Source organism: Neophocaena asiaeorientalis, unplaced genomic scaffold, assembly GCF_003031525.2.
Source record: "Neophocaena asiaeorientalis asiaeorientalis breed wild unplaced genomic scaffold, Neophocaena_asiaeorientalis_V1.1 scaffold476, whole genome shotgun sequence".
NCBI classification, from domain to species: Eukaryota; Metazoa; Chordata; class Mammalia; order Artiodactyla; family Phocoenidae; genus Neophocaena; species Neophocaena asiaeorientalis.
The window spans coordinates 2,500,118-2,515,469 of record NW_020172178.1 but is presented as its reverse complement, the minus strand read 5'-3'; the positions used below and the strand labels follow the sequence as shown (position 1 = coordinate 2,515,469).

The following is a 15,352-nucleotide window of genomic DNA, read 5'->3' as shown; positions in this document are numbered from 1 at the left end:
CTGGGCGAGGTCCCTCTTCTGCCGTACCAGGGCGCCTTTGTTTACCTCCACCCTGTCACATATCACACAGCAGGGCCTGTGACCCTCTGCCCCCCAGCACTCCACGTAGGGAGGGCCTAGCACACAGGAAATGATTGTTGAATGACTAGATGAACAGTTCCACGAGGTAGGCCATTTGTCCCCATTTCACAGATGATGAAACTGAGGTTTAGAGAAGTGATCTCTCCACTGCCTCTCAAAGACCAGTGGCCACCAACACAAAAACCAAGATCCTTATTCTTCAGGGATCTTCAGACCTAATAAAAGTTGAGCTGTGTCTCCCCAAAAGATATACTGAAGTCCTAATTCCCAGTACCTGTGAATGTGTCCTTATTTGAAAATAAGATCTCTGCAGATGTCATCAAAAGAAGATGAGGTCAGTAGGGTGGGCCCTAATCCAATATGACTGGTGTCCTGATAGGAAGAGAAGAACAGACAAGCTATGGAACACCAATGATTGCAGACCACAACCATGAGGCTGAGAGAGTCACAGGCTTATCCTCCCCAGAGCCTTCAGAGAGACCACAGCCCTGTCGACTTTGGACTTGGAGCCTCCAGAACTGGGAGAGATTATATTTCTGCTGTTTTAAGTCACCCAGTTTTTGGTAATTTGTTACAGCAGCCGTAGGAAATGAATAGAGATTCCTTTAAAAACCTGTTTCAAAATGTACATAAACATGCTGCTTTGTGTACCTCGGGGGCTCAATGATTTCCTGAAGCTGATCCATGGAAGGGTCCCGGGTCCTCCCACTGTCCCCCAGCGCTTGGACTGCTCTGGGAGGCGGTATGATGGTGTGAAGGATGCTCCTGTATCAGCCCCACTCATGGCTCCCCAGCCTGTGAGCCGAACCACCGGGGCTCTCCACTTTCTCCCTGTCTGTACCACGACAGTAATACAGGCACCCATTCCAACTCTAGGTTTCCCACCTGTGCCAGGTGTGGTCTGGAGGAAGGGAGAACCTCAATCTTCTTTCTTTTTTCTAAAATTTATTTTATTGATGTATATAGTTGATTTACAATGTCGCGTAGTTTCTGGTGTACAGCAAAGTGATTCAGTTCACACACACACACACACACACACACACACACACACGCACGCATTTTTTCATATTCTTTTCCATTATGGTTTATCACAATATATTGAACGTAGTTCCCTGCGTTATGTAGTAGGACCTCATTGTTTATCCATTCCATATTATATATTATAGTTTGCACCTGCTAATCCCAAACAAGGACCTCAATTTTGGAGCAAGCTCCCAGGTTACATTATTTTGGGCCTGAATATTTCAATTTGCTGAATTGATATTGGAGTGACTTCCAGGGACGACATGACTTTTTATGACCTAAAAGGGACCAAGGACCTGCTCCATCCAAAGATGGGGGAGGGGAGCAGCCCCACAGTGTGGGTTTGGGGTCCGGGCCTCAACCTTGATGGCACACTGGAATCAATTAGGGGATGAAAAGAAAACACTGATGCTGGCTCCCAGCTCCAGACTCAGATGGGAGTGTCTGGGGCAGGACCTGGGCAGCAAGACCCTTAAAAGCTCCCAGGTGATTCTAGTGGCAGCAACATTTGGGAACTACTGGGTTTAAACTAGTCACTGCAAGGACAATGCAAGACAAAAATAAGAGCGAGCTCTTATGTCATAGGCATGCTTGTTCTACAGAGAGTTACAACCTAGAAACATGGAAACGGGGCTCCTTGTCTCTCTAGTTCATTCCATGCGCTGGCCCAGCACACAGGAGGTCTCTTAAATGTTCATTCCCTTCCCGAGGTCTCAGGGTCTCTGAATTTCATGCATGATGCTGGGCTTCCCCCAGAGCAAGAGCTCCAAGGGTCCCAGGTGGAAGCTGCAGGCTTCTTACAAACCTGTCTCACAATGTCACTCACACTGCATTGTCTTGGTCAGAAAAATCACTAAGGCCAGCTCACATTAAGGGGAAGGGAATCAGATCTTAAACTCCCTCATGGGGGGCCAACATGTACCTCCAGGAGGTAGGGAAGGAATGGATGGGGCCGTCTTTGGAGACAGGCTACCCCACCGACAACAAAGGGATTTGAGGATCAGTCTTCAAGATCTGCGATTCTCCCCTCCCCTCCAGCTCCTAGGGGGTCTGGGTAGCCTTGCCCTCCTGGCCGTCTCCGGCCATAGGGAAATGCATGCCCCTGTTTACTATTCAACCCTCCAGAATCTCCAGGGACTCAGGGACTGTGTAGAGTGGGGCTGGGGTGTTTCCAGGGTGGGCGAAAGAGAGGCTGAGTGCCTCCAGGGCTCAGGGTCGAGCTGAGTCTTTACATCCTCAGCGACCACAGCCTCTTCTAAGCCCAAACCCACAGCCCGGTGTACCCGCACCAGGGAGGGCACATCTGCATAAGAGGATTTGTTGGATAACTGATGTCCACTCTGTACATCCAAGAAGAGTGTCTTTTTTTTTTTTTGCTGTACGCGGGCCTCTCACTGTTGTGGCCTCTCCCATCGCGGAGCACAGGCTCCGGACGCGCAGGCCCAGCGGCCATGGCTCACGGGCCCAGCCGCTCCACGGCATGTGGGATCCTCCCGGACCGGGGCATGAACCTGCGTCCCCTGCATCGGCAGGCGGACTCTCAACCACTGCGCCACCAGGGAAGCCCAAGAGTGTCTTTTTGAGGTTTAGTTTTTGAGCGGGAAATCTATCTAAAATGGCATATATCCTCCAGGTCTTTTTAAGCCATGAAGAGGAATCATATTTCACAGCTTGGTGAAGGGGAAGAGACCTGGATTTTGGAGCCACAAGAATATGGTTTCTTTTATTCCATCAGTGAATCAAACAGGTGTGCAATTCTGACTCCATCCATCCCTCCAGACGTGGCCTCTATGGGCGGCTGGGGTTTTCCCAGGGCACTGCTTCAATTATAAGCTATTCCTGCTCAGTCACCTACAGTGGCTCCCACTGTCTACTGATTAAATGTGAACTTCTCATCCTGGGCAGTGAGCACCTTCTACAACCTGGCCCTGGCCTCTGTCTCCCAGTTCTACTGTGCTACCTACCCTCCAGTTTCCTGAAGGATTCTGTGAATATATTCTGGGCTTTCCTACCTCCATGCCTCTCTGCTTATTTTTTATTTTTTTGGCCAGTCCGCGTGGCTTTCGGGATCTTAGCTCTCCAACCAGGAATTGAACCTGGGGCCATGGCAGTGAAAGCGCCAAGCCCCAACCACTGGAGCGCCAGGGAAGTTCCATACCTCTCTGCTTAGAATGCCCTTATTCCCAGGCCCGCCAGGGGAAATCTGCCTCTAGTTCCCAGCCATCAGAACCCCCAGACTCAAGTACCGATGAACAGGTGTTTGGCGCGGGGGCATGTGACACCTCAAACTCATTATCTTTTCCTGTTAATGGCTTTTCCTGCACATACATCTTGTCTTACCCTCATCCAATCATCTAAAAGATGCTTGTGGAGGGCCTACTTTATACCAGGCATTTTGGTCACCCTTTCAAGGAATGGCCTGGTCCATCATTTCTCCACTACTCTCCAAGCATCCAGAAAGAAAATCTACATCCCATTCAACTTTGTCCCCCAGCATCCCTGTCCCAGTGCCTGACACAGAGCTTGGCACAAGGCAGGCACTCAACATTAGCTGAACAAGTGGACGGAGGCCTTCACATGTCTCTATCAAACTGCCCTCTGCTGACGTGTGGGGATATCGACTTGGTCACGTGCAGCAGTCACTGTACACCCACAGCATATCCTGTGCGCTCACTGTGCCAAGCACTGCTGAGTGCTACAGACGGAGTAAAAGTTCCCACCCTTGTGGGGATAAGAGGGACAGAGAAACACCAGAATGAAATCCATTAGATCACAACGCACCACGAGGAGAGCACTTCCTGGGGGGAGGAGGAGAGATGAGTCATCTTTAAATATGTCCTTCCTGTCCCTTATTTTGTGTCTTTCTCAGGCGGAAGCAATAAGGTGGAAACCCAGCAGCTTTGCAGATCCTCAGACCCAGATTTGAAACCCATTTTCCTCCTTGCTAATGGTGTGTCCTGGGCAAATTGTTTCATTTCGCTGAAGTTTGGTATCCTGATCTGTAATATGGGGCTAACAGTGCCAATGTCACAGACGTGGAAGGATTTACTGTAATCAGGTGTGTAAGCGCCCGCATCTGGCACATAGCAGACGCTCAGCAAAACGTCAGCATCTCTCCCCGTTTGGTGGCACTTCACATTTCTGTCCCTGCAGCTAACCCAGGACTGAGTGTGTAATCAATGCCCAAACATCTGTCCACAGTAATAAACTGACCACATTAAACTTGAATTGTAAAAAAAAAAGAAAAAAAAAAAAACAGAACTCCATCTCTGCGCAGGCTCTGCCTATATAGATATGCTGAAAAGCCCTATGTTTATTTTGTCAAGTTACCACAGCAACTCCTGATGCTCCAGCCAGCCCCAGGATTAGCAGTTATCAATTTATCTTGTAACCATGGAAATGCCAGCTGTTTAGTGGGATCCAGAGCTGGGAGGCAGAGGTAGATATCGTGTGAGCTCTTCTCCCCTCTAGAAATAAATCCGGTGAAGCCTCCTCCGTCCACGCAGTTAACAGTCAGCGCTATCTAAAATGATGTCCATATGACAATATTTATAAACATGGGTTTAGGAACAGGAGACAGAAAATCAGGCAAAAAAAAAAAGACCAGCATGGCTCATGGGAGCAATTAGCATTATGGAAAACCTGTTAAGAGACTGCCAAGAGCTGGAATCTGGGTTCCCTTGAGCCAACCTGGGGATTCTGCACCCATTCATGCCTGCGTTGGGAGCTCGCTGTCCCTACAGCCTAGATTTTGCTGTTACTTTTTAAACAGATTTCCACCATGGTGAAGTTTGGGGGAAAAGGAAAGTGTGCCCTGAAACTCCATTCCCTGGAAAAGTAAACAGCAGCCAGTGGGGCCCCTGCCACATGCCCAGGGGACAGAGGGAACCTGGGGGGCCTTCCTACCACTGGGCTCCCAACATAACCAACTCGATAGAAGGTGCAAGGTCTGAATTTGGTACTTGGGGACTTACTCTCCTATAGCCCAAATGCGGTGGCCCTTCCCTGGAGCCAGACTGAAACTCCAAAAGGCCACAGACAGCTCCAGCTCCGGAAAGCAGGCGTTTGCCTTTGTTCTGGCTCCAGAGTTAAGGCACCAAACATAAAGATCACTCCACGCTCAGAGCTTCAGGGGATTCCCCTGGAGAAAAAATCCAAGCGATGAGAGGTCATCTGTTTTGTCTGCCACTGGGAACCTGTTTTGTGTCGAGAGAAGAGTTATGGTCGCGCCGGGCACTGATGGCTACAGACTCAGCACAAAGCCGAAAAAGGAGAAAACGAATGCTATGCTCTGGCGCTTGGCTGGTCACAGAGCGGGTCTCGCCGCCTTCCTCGGGCTACAGTCTGTGGTCTCCACCAAACGGGAGAAAAGTGAGGTGGGAGGCGTCCGAGGTCAGCAGCAAGTGACAGATTACCCGGCGCGTCGGGAAGATACAGAATGGGGAAGAGCGAGGTTGCCTGCCCACCCGGGTACGCACGGATCTGGGCTGCCCCGCCTTGGAAAGCTGCGGGGCAACGGAGGGAGGACCGCAGGTGGGGGATGGGCAGGGAGGGGACCCCTGCCGAGGCCCCTCGCACAGGTCGATCCGGGGAACACTGGGCGCACAGCCTGCCCCGCCCCCGGGAGCCATGCTCGCCGCCCCAGACGCGCGCACCCAGTGGGGATGCCAGCTCCGGACAAAGGACCCGCGCTCGGATCGCCGGCGGGCGCCACCGCCCGGCCTGAACCCTCCCGGTGCGCTCAGCCCCGGCGGGGAGGGCGAGACCGTGGCCCCGAACCTGCCCAAACTTGGCGACCCGGGGCGCGCGTGGAAGAAGCCGCATTACCTGTGCGGCCATAAAAGACAGATCCATGGTGTCGCTGCTGCCGCCGGCGCTCGAGTCCTCCCTGCTGCTGCTGGTCCAGCCGCCCGCACGGCTGGCCGGGAGAAGGCCACGCAGCGCGCAGGCCTCCCCGAAACCCCGCGGCGGCGACGCCGACCTCGGCAACCGGGTGGGGGCGGCAGGTCCCGAGCCCGCGCGGCGCCTTCAGCTCCCTCTGCGCTCACTGGGTGGAGGGTTTGGAGCCTGAGGGCGGGGCGGGGCGGGGCGGGGCTCGGGGTGGGGAGGGGGCAAGGCGCCCCTTCACGTGACCACTCCCTGCCCCACCCCCGAGGGCGGGGCTCGGTGGAACCCCTGGCAGCTGGCAGTCGCTTCCCTCCGCGTGCTGGAGGGAGGAGCTGAGGCGCGAGGTCGCTTATCTGGTCGGTGCAAGAAGCAGCCCAGAACCCGAGTCCAGTGCTGTTGGCGTCCTGCCCCGTGCTGTTGAGCCCAGTTCCCTAGGGGGCCAGCGGTGCTTTCGTGGGGCTGGCCTGCCAGGGTCAGGGTTAACAGGCTTTTTGTACCGACACTGCGCCCAGAGTCCGGTGTCCTCGGAGCTCTGGAACTGGGCAGAAGAAGGTTTAAGTCCTAGCTCTGCTCTTGCGGCTTGGGCAAGGTAGTGGCTCTCTGAGCCTGGGTTTTGTCATCTGTAAAATGAAGAAAACAGAACCAGAGAATTTAATGAGATCATGAATCTGGTACACGGTGTCTTCAATAAGTGAGAGCTCTAACATGGCTAAAAACATAACCGAGACTAAACTGTGAACGGTGCCTTCTAGAACTGCACAGTGCACAGCTTGCACAACTGGTACCTTATGGCTCTGTTTTAATCTTTCCCTACGTCCAACAAGTATCCCAAACGTGCGGCTGCAATAGCTAAAATGAGGACAATGGCAGAGATGCCGGAAGGAGCCTATTCCCATGTGTGCATGTGTGTGTGTGACACCCCAGACCTGGTGACTGGCCCACAGGAGAGCAGGTGGGAGCTTTGTCCATCTTGAAGGACTCACTGGTAGGGACTGGGCTGTGTGTTACCTGTGCGGTCATAAAGGACAGATCCATATATGTCCCTACTGCTGCCTGTGCTCGAAACCTCGCTGCCGCTGCTGGCACAGCAGCCTGCACAGCTGACGGGGAGAAGGCCATGCGGCGAGCAGGCGTCCCCGAGCCCCACTGTGGTGGCAGCACTGACCTCAGCAAATGGGACCAGTGCCTTACTGACAATGTTTGTGTCCCCTCAAAATTCATATGTTGAAACCAGTCTGATAGTATTTGGAGGTGGGACCTTGGAGAAATAATTAGGTCACTAGGTCATGAGGGTGGAGCTCTGGTAAGGGGATTAATGCCCTTTTAAGAAGAGACACCAGAACAGAAGTTCATTTTTATTGAGTCAAAGTTTATTCATATTTAACTATACACTTAGCCCTTGTTGAAGAAATCCTTTCTCAACTTGAGACCATGGAGATAGTCTCCTGTAGTTTTTAATTTTTGTTTTATTTTTTTCATATTTCAGCCCTTTTCTTACTGATTATTTTTTTGGTACGGGTTAAGGAAGAAATTTCATCTTTTCCATATTAATAATGCATTATCCCATCCCTTTTATTGACCAGTCCATCCCTTTTTGTTTGGTGTTGATTAGCAACACCAAATTTGTCAAGTTGCGATCTAGGTGTGGGCCTGTTGATGGGTTGTCTATTCTAGGCCATTGATTGCTCCTCTGTTTCTACAGTAATGCTATTCTAACTTAGTTACCACGGTGGTTAATTTTACCTGTCAAGTTGACTGGGCCACGGGATGCCCAGATAGCTGGCTAAACATTATTCTGTATCAAACTGGGGAGAAATTACATCTTTACTATGTTGAGTCTTCCAATCCAGTATGTTCAGAGACATACTGAAGACAATATGTTCCTCCATTTATTTAGATCTTTCTCGATTTTTTTTTTTTTTAATCAGTGTTGTGTAGTTTACAGCATACAAGGCCTGGACATGTTTGTTAAACGCTCACCTAAACATTTCTTTCTTTCCTTTTCCTTTTTTTTTTAGTGACTATAAATTTTTAGGTATTACGCTTTAATTTTGATGTCCATGTGTTCATTACTAGTATATAAAAATATCATTGATTTTGTACGTTTGTCTTGCATTCTATGACCTAGAACTTATTAGTTCTCGGAATTTTTTGGTAGATTCCTCGGGATTTTCTATGTGGGAAATCATGTCATCTGCAAAGAGGGACCATTTTATTTATTCCTCTCTGATCTGTTTTTTCGTTACATCCTTGCTTTGCCTTATCGCAGTGACCAGACGTCTAGGTTCAGTGAGAGTGCCGAGAGCAGGCACGCATGTTTCCATGTTCCCACATGGACCCTGGGAGGCAGGGAGGGCAATGATGAAGGTGGGGAGGCCAGCGCGAGGTGGTGTCAGCTGAAAAGCAGGGCTCACGGTCCTGTACCCTCACTGCTTCATGATGATGGTGTTCTCGGATCGGGCGGCTCTTCTCTGCAGAAGAGCAGAGAAGAAGAAGATGCTCTGCAGACAAGGTTTGTGCAGTTACCAGCCTGTAGACCTGGCCTTCCTCAGGGGAATCCACACCTCTCCCAGAACTCGGCTCTGAAGAAAAAGAGACGGGACCAATGCAAACTGTCTGATGGCTTGTTTTGTTTTTATGTTTTAAACCCAAACGTCCCCAAGCGACACCTTGTAGTCAAAACCTATATAACGCTGTGTGTCCTTGGATGAGTCTCTTCTGCTCTCTGAGCCCCAGTTCCCTCATCTCTAAATAAAGGGGACCTAGCCAATCTTTTTTTTTTCCTTTGGCTGTGTTGAGTCTTCGTTGCTGCAGGCAGGCTTTCTCTAGCTGTGGTGAGTGGGGGCCACTTTTTGTTGCGGTGTGCAGGCTTCACATTACAGTGGCTTCTCTTGTTGTGGAGCACCGGCTGTAGGCGCGAGGGCTTCAGTAGTTGTAGCACACAAGCTCAGTAGTTGTGGCTCACAGGCTCAGTAGTTGTGGCTCACAGGCTCAGTAGTTGTGGCTCACAGGCTCAGTAGTTGTGGCGCACGGGCTTAGTTGCTCCGCAGCATGTGGGATCTTCCCGGACCAGAGATCGCACCCACGTCCCCTGCATTGGCAGGCGGATTCTTAACCACTTCCCCACCAGGGAAATCCCGACCCGCCAATCTTGAGTCCATTTTTTTTTATAAGTATATGACTTTATTTATTTTGGCTGCGCTGGGTCTTAGTTGCGGCACACGGGATCTTCATTGCTGCATTGCTGCGTGCGAGATCTTCATTGCAGTGTGTGGAACCTTTGGTTGCGGCACGTGGGCTCTTAGTTTTGGCATTCAGGATCTAGTTCCCTGACCAGGGATCAAACCCGGGCCCTCTGCATTGGGAGCGGAGTCTTAACTGCTGGACCACCAGGGAAGTCCCCTGAGCCCATTTTTTAACACCCACCATGTCCTGCAGGTGGACAGAACTACTTAGTCATCACGTCCTGAGGAAAAAAAATATTCTTACATTACCACACTCAGCGTGACAAGGAGGACCAGAGGACTGGTTGTCGGCTAAAGCCTGAACTGAGGTATTTTTAAGTCACTCTATTGATGCATAATTTACATAAATGTACCCATTTTACGTAGACAGGTGGATGAGTCTTGATACACATGGACACCTGTGTAACCAAAACTATAATCAAGGTATAGAACATTCCACTCGCCCATAAAAGTTCTCTTTTATCACTTTGCAGTCAACCCCCAGCCCCCAGCCTCAGGCAAACAATGATCACGTTTCCGCCACTACAGATTACATTCGTGTTTTCTAGATTTTTCTATAGATGGAATCGTACAGATTGTACTTTTTTCTTTGTCCAGCTTCCTTCAGCATGATAGTTTTGAGAATCATCCATATTGTTGCATGTATCTGTAGTTCCATTTTTATTGCTGAAAAGCATTGATGTCTGGATGTACCCCGGTTTGTTTATCCATTCTCCAGTTGGTGGGCTCTTGGCTGTTTCTAAGTTTTGGGCTGTTATGGATAAAGCGCCTGTGAACATTTGTGTACAAGTCTCTGTATAGACGTTTTGTTTTCATTTTCTTGGGTAAAAACCTAAGAGTGGAACTGCTTAGTTATATGTTTATAATAAACTGCAGACTGTTTTATAAAGTGTTTGTACGTTTTCCCAGCAGCAGTGTCTGAGAATTCCAGCTGCTTCATATTCTCACCAGTCCTTGGTATTTTCATCGGTTTTAATTTAAGCCGTTCGAGCGGCTATAAAGTGGTACTTTTTTACGGTTTAAACTTGCACTTCCCCGATGAATGTTGATGCTGAACCTCTCTTTTACTTGCTCATTATTGGCCATTGGTATATTTTCTTTTGTGAAGGGCCTATTCCAATCTTCCTCCATTTAAAAAGAATTGGATCAATTGTCTTTTTATTACTGAGTTGTAAGAGTTCCTTATGTGTTTGGGGTACAAGTCCTATGTCAGATATATGTACTGCACCTATTTTCTCTCAGTCTGTGGTTTGTTAAATTTTCTTAATGATGTTTTTCAAAGCAAAGTTCCTAGTTTTGATAAAATCGACTTGATCTTTCTTTTCTTTTATGGTTCATGTTTTTGTGTCCTATTTAAGAGATCATTGCCTATCTCAAGGTCATCAAGATTTTCTCTGTTTTTCGTTCCCCCAAAGTTTTATAGTTATAGCTTCTGTGTTTAGGTCTGTGATCTATTTTTGTTTTTATACATGATGTGAGATAAAGGTTGAGGTTCTTTTTTTTCTTTCCGAAATGAATTTTCAATTGTGCCAGTACCACTGACTATCCTTTCTCCATTGAATTACCCCAGACCAGGACGAGATTTAAGAAGACACAAAATTTAAGATGGCATGTTCTCTCAGGTGCCAACTTTGCACTTGTGTCACCTTGAGAGTGCCTCCTTAAATTTTAATTCCTAGGCACCTTGCTGGCCTCACCCACTGACTAAGTACTTCACAGGCAGATCTGCATGTTAGAAATATCACTCTGTAACTCTCCCTGGGCGACCGCATCCAGGCATGTAATGATCCAGTGAGGACACCCAGACTTCTGTCCTGAGCTCCAGACAGGCCTGTCCAACTGTCTATTCAGCAACTTCTCCTGGGTGGCTAATGGCATCTCGAATTTAAGCTAGCCAGCGCTGAGCTATGATTTCCACCCTGCTGTATCACAAGCAGGTAGTGGCTCAACCCAGGTCCTCCATGTACAGTTCTGCATGTTGCACACTGCACAGGGGTGCCTGGCAGGGAGACAGGTGGGGTTAAAATCCAGCCATGCTCCTCTTGTGGAATCCGGCACGTGAGTTAAAAGTCGTGGATGTCCAGAGGAAGGTACGCCTTTGCCAATTCTCCCAAAGGCCTCCCAGTAGACCCAGGAGTCGTCCTTCAGTCCTCTCTCCCTTACACCCCACTCTCAGCTCACCAACCCGCTCGTTCACTGTGCTCTGGCCACACAGGCTTTTTTTTCTGTCTCAGCACCACACCCAGTACTTTTCCCTGCAGGGACATAGACTTTGCTATTCCTTCAGCTTGGAACTCTTTTACTCCAGATCTTTCTTTTGATGGTTCAGGTTTCACTTCAAAAACCACCTCCTCTAGGAAGCTGTTCCGACCTTAAGTAATCCATCCTTAAAATATAAACAGCTTATTTTATTTTTCCATAGCATCTTTCCCTTTTTGAATGCATTTACTTGTTAGGAGAGGAAATCTGCCATGCGCTCTGAGTGTCCTTGGCCTCAGGCCACCTGCATGCTCTCAGTCCTGGCAGCTTGGCATGGGGACAGGGCAAGGGAATGCGTCTTTGCACTGCAAACTTAGAGGATTTGGGTTCCAGGGACAGTCTCCAGACTGCTGTTCTGCTAAGTATTGGATGCATAATTCACGTGTGCAGAGAACTTGGGATCCTGTGAAGAGGAACATTCCATTCCCTAAAAGGCTCTTGGCCTGTAGGCTATAGCAAGGGGGACCTGACCCTGTCATTTCACCTCATCTGGGACCCAGATGGAGAGGGCAAGGGGCCACTGAGACCCTGGAGCAGATGCCCTCTCTTCCTGGGAACACTTTAAAAAGGGTTTAAGAATTCATGAGCAGGCTTCCCTGGTGGCGCAGTGGTTGAGAGTCCGCCTGCCGATGCAGGGGACACGGGTTCATGCCCCGGTCCGGGAAGATCCCACATGCCAGGGAACAGCTGGGCCCGTGAGCCGTGGCTGCTGAGCCTGCGCGTCCGGAGCCTGTGCTCCGCAACGGGAGAGACCACAACAGTGAGAGGCCTGCGTACCGCTAAAAAAAAAAAAAAAAATTCATGAGCTTCTCACTAAGCCACTTGATATATTATTTACAGCACATCACAGGGGTGGAGGTGGGCCAAGACCCACCCCTCTTTTTAGCAGGCAGAGAAAATGGAAAGCAGCAGTGGGGACAGCAAAATGTCCAGGAAACTCCTTTGAAGTCAGGCCCCAGCACTCCCTCCCCTGTCAATTCTCACAGCAAGATATGTTTCTTTTGACCAGTCAGCAAATAGGGGCTGATCCAGGATTTGAACCCAGATCCATCTGATTCCAGAATCCACATGTCTTCACTATGGTTCCTGCCCGTAAGGAACCTATATGTTAGACCAATGCAAAACCAAATCACTCTAAAGTGAGGAAGAATTCATCCATTCATTAGTTCTTTAACTCAACAAGTATTCCATCCATCCATTCAGTACGTGTTTCCTGAGCATCTCCTGTGTGCTGGGCACTGCATGTCTGGAAAGGATGGAGAGAGTTGTGTAGAGCTTCAACAGCAATGACAAGGGGTCCAAAGCTCCCTGTGAGGGGAGGCTGAAGAATCGGGTTTGCATCTTGACTATGCCACTTGCTAGCTGGGTGACATTAGGCAAGCTACTTAACCTCTCTGAGCCAGAGTTTTTTCTCCTCTAAAAGTGGAGGATTGAGTGAGATGATGGAAAGAGTGCCTAGCACTGAACCTGCACATAGTAGGTGTGCTGTCCATGGAAGGAGAGAAGGAAAATTAAAGTCCATGGGGAGAGGGGAGGGTGTTAGTTTGATACAGAGATTGAACGTTTGCTCATGTTTATTCTAGTTAAACACATGTTCGGCTAGAACAAGTACTCCAGGGGGTTACAGAGTGAGAGGAAGGATGGTTTCTTACTTATCCATGAAACATATCAGCACCTAGCAAATGCCTGTCTTGAATAAAGTGCTTTGGGAATGTTTCCCGAATGAACAAACTAATGAGTTAATAAGCATTTTATGGGTCAATAAATGAATGGATGAAATTAAGTAGGAGGATGCAGGACATAAAGCGTCTCCCTCTGTCCCCTCACCTGCTTTCCTTTGCCTGTGCACACACACATCAGGCCTGATGTTTAAAGTGAGTGATCGCCAGATACTAGAAGCTCAGCTGCCCAGCCCTCCTCTGTTTCCTCGTTGGTGTGGAGCTCCTACAGCATGGGAAGGAAAACCTGCTGCAGGATTCCTGGGCCATTGCCACGCCCAGAGAGAGCTAGAGACCCACATCTCCTAACATCACTTGTAGATTTTTTTTTTTTTTTGGCCATGTTTCGCACCTTGCGGGATTTCGTTCTCAGACCGGGGATTGAACCCGGGGCGTCGAGTCTCAGCCTCGTCGAGTCCTAACCACTGGACCGCCAAGGAATTCCTCTAGTATCCCTTCTTAATACAAAGCAAGAGAGACCCCTCCTACAATCATGCATTCACTCCAAAACAATTACTAAGTTCCTCGCAAGAGCCAGGCCTGTGCAGGGCTCCCTGGAGGGGTGAATACAGCCTCACTGGACCATAGTTCCACGGGAGGGAAATGTACCGAGTTGTTAAATGGAGACAAGGCCATCACCCAATGTCAACACAATACAGACCCACACTATCTAATACAGTAACCAGTGACCACATATGGCTATTGAGCATTTGAAATATGGCCAGTCTGAATTGAGATTTAAGAATAAAATACAGGATTTGGGGGGGACTTAGTATAAAAAGACTAATGATTTTTGACATTGATTACATGTTGAAATGACAATATAGTGGCTATATTATTAAAATCAATTACATCTGTTTCTTTTGGATTTTTTTCATGTGCTACTAGAAAAATTTAAGTTGCTTGCATTGCGGCTTTTTAAATTTTAAGTTGTATGTGGCTTGCATCCTATTTCTATTGAAGAGCACTGGCAGAGACAAGTCAGAGCAAAAAGCTCATCTGTGATGCAGCGGGTGGGATACAGGAGAGCCGGAGGGGTCTGGCCCAGCTTTGTGGCCTTCAGGGATGGGCTGGTTTAGGGCAGGCGAGCAGAAAGGGGGACAGACAAGGTGCTTCAGCCAGGGGACAATTTTAAATAATTCTCCTGTTTCCCAAGTAGAAAAACAGAGAGGCATTTCATGATTGGAGAAGATAACAGCCTGCTCCACGCTGGCATCACAGGGCCGGACCAGGGGGTTTGACAGGGAGCTGGGGTGTGGATGACACAGCCTCAGAAATCCCCTGTGCCCCGCCCCTAGAAATCCACACACATCTTCCTGTGTCTCCCATACGGAGAGGAAAGTGTCTCCCTCTCCCCAAACACCCAGGTGAATTCTTCCACGCCACTCAACACTTGCTTCTCTTTGCAGGAAACTTCCAAAGCTCCAGGCACCGTCCCCAGGAGGTAATTGTCGTTTTTGCTTCCTTTGTTGGGTGCGCCTCCAGAGTCTGATGAACTCATTTTAATTAAAGCTCTGATTGCATTGGGAGGGAAGAGGTGGGGATGTGCGGGTCTGCTGGGGAGGGCAGCAGGGCTGTGTGCAGAAAGAGGCTTCTTCCTGCAGCTCTGCCTGCCCAAGGCAGCCACGTCCACGCGTCTGCCAGGAACAACCACAACCAGAATGAGGATGGTGAGCGTAGTCTTGTGGTTGCCAGGCTGCTCCCGTTTTCCTGCAGGTGGATTTCCCAGGTCCTTTGCGTCACGGCCGATAGCAGCCCCGCCAGGATGAAGTGTCTGCGTGTTAGAGTCACTGTGCAGAGAGAAGCAACTTCCTAAAGTCCTGAGCTAATGAGCAGAAGGGCAGGACTTGAGCTCAACGCTCTGGTGATCTGTCCACTGTCACCGCCTCATATCCCAAGTCCCAGGGGTAAGAGGATCCTCAGAGCTTTGGCCACATTCTGCCTCCGCCTCTACCTAGCCCACTTGATCTCTGGGAGTCTCAATTTCTATGTTGTATAAAATGGGGTTCACGTGACCGACTTCACAAGACAGTAAGGATTCAGTTCAAACCGGCCCTTCCAGTGGAACCCCCCACGCTGGTCCTCGCATGGCTCCTGGGGATGCCCAGGACAGGGTGTGGCTTCCTCCACATGACCCAC

At 49.3% G+C, this 15,352-nt stretch overlaps 1 protein-coding gene across 1 annotated transcript in view; it reads right to left on the bottom strand.

Annotated features, from left to right (window-relative positions):
• The window catches only part of CUNH14orf132 (chromosome unknown C14orf132 homolog), a 48,735-nt gene extending 42,594 nt beyond the window's left edge, over window positions 1-6,141 (bottom strand). Inside the window, exon 1 of the mRNA XM_024760004.1 lies at window positions 5,932-6,141. Within this exon, the coding sequence (XP_024615772.1) occupies window positions 5,932-5,958 (27 nt within the window). The 5' untranslated portion in view covers window positions 5,959-6,141. The remainder of the gene's footprint in view (window positions 1-5,931) is intronic.
• Window positions 6,142-15,352: the final 9,211 nt, after the last annotated feature.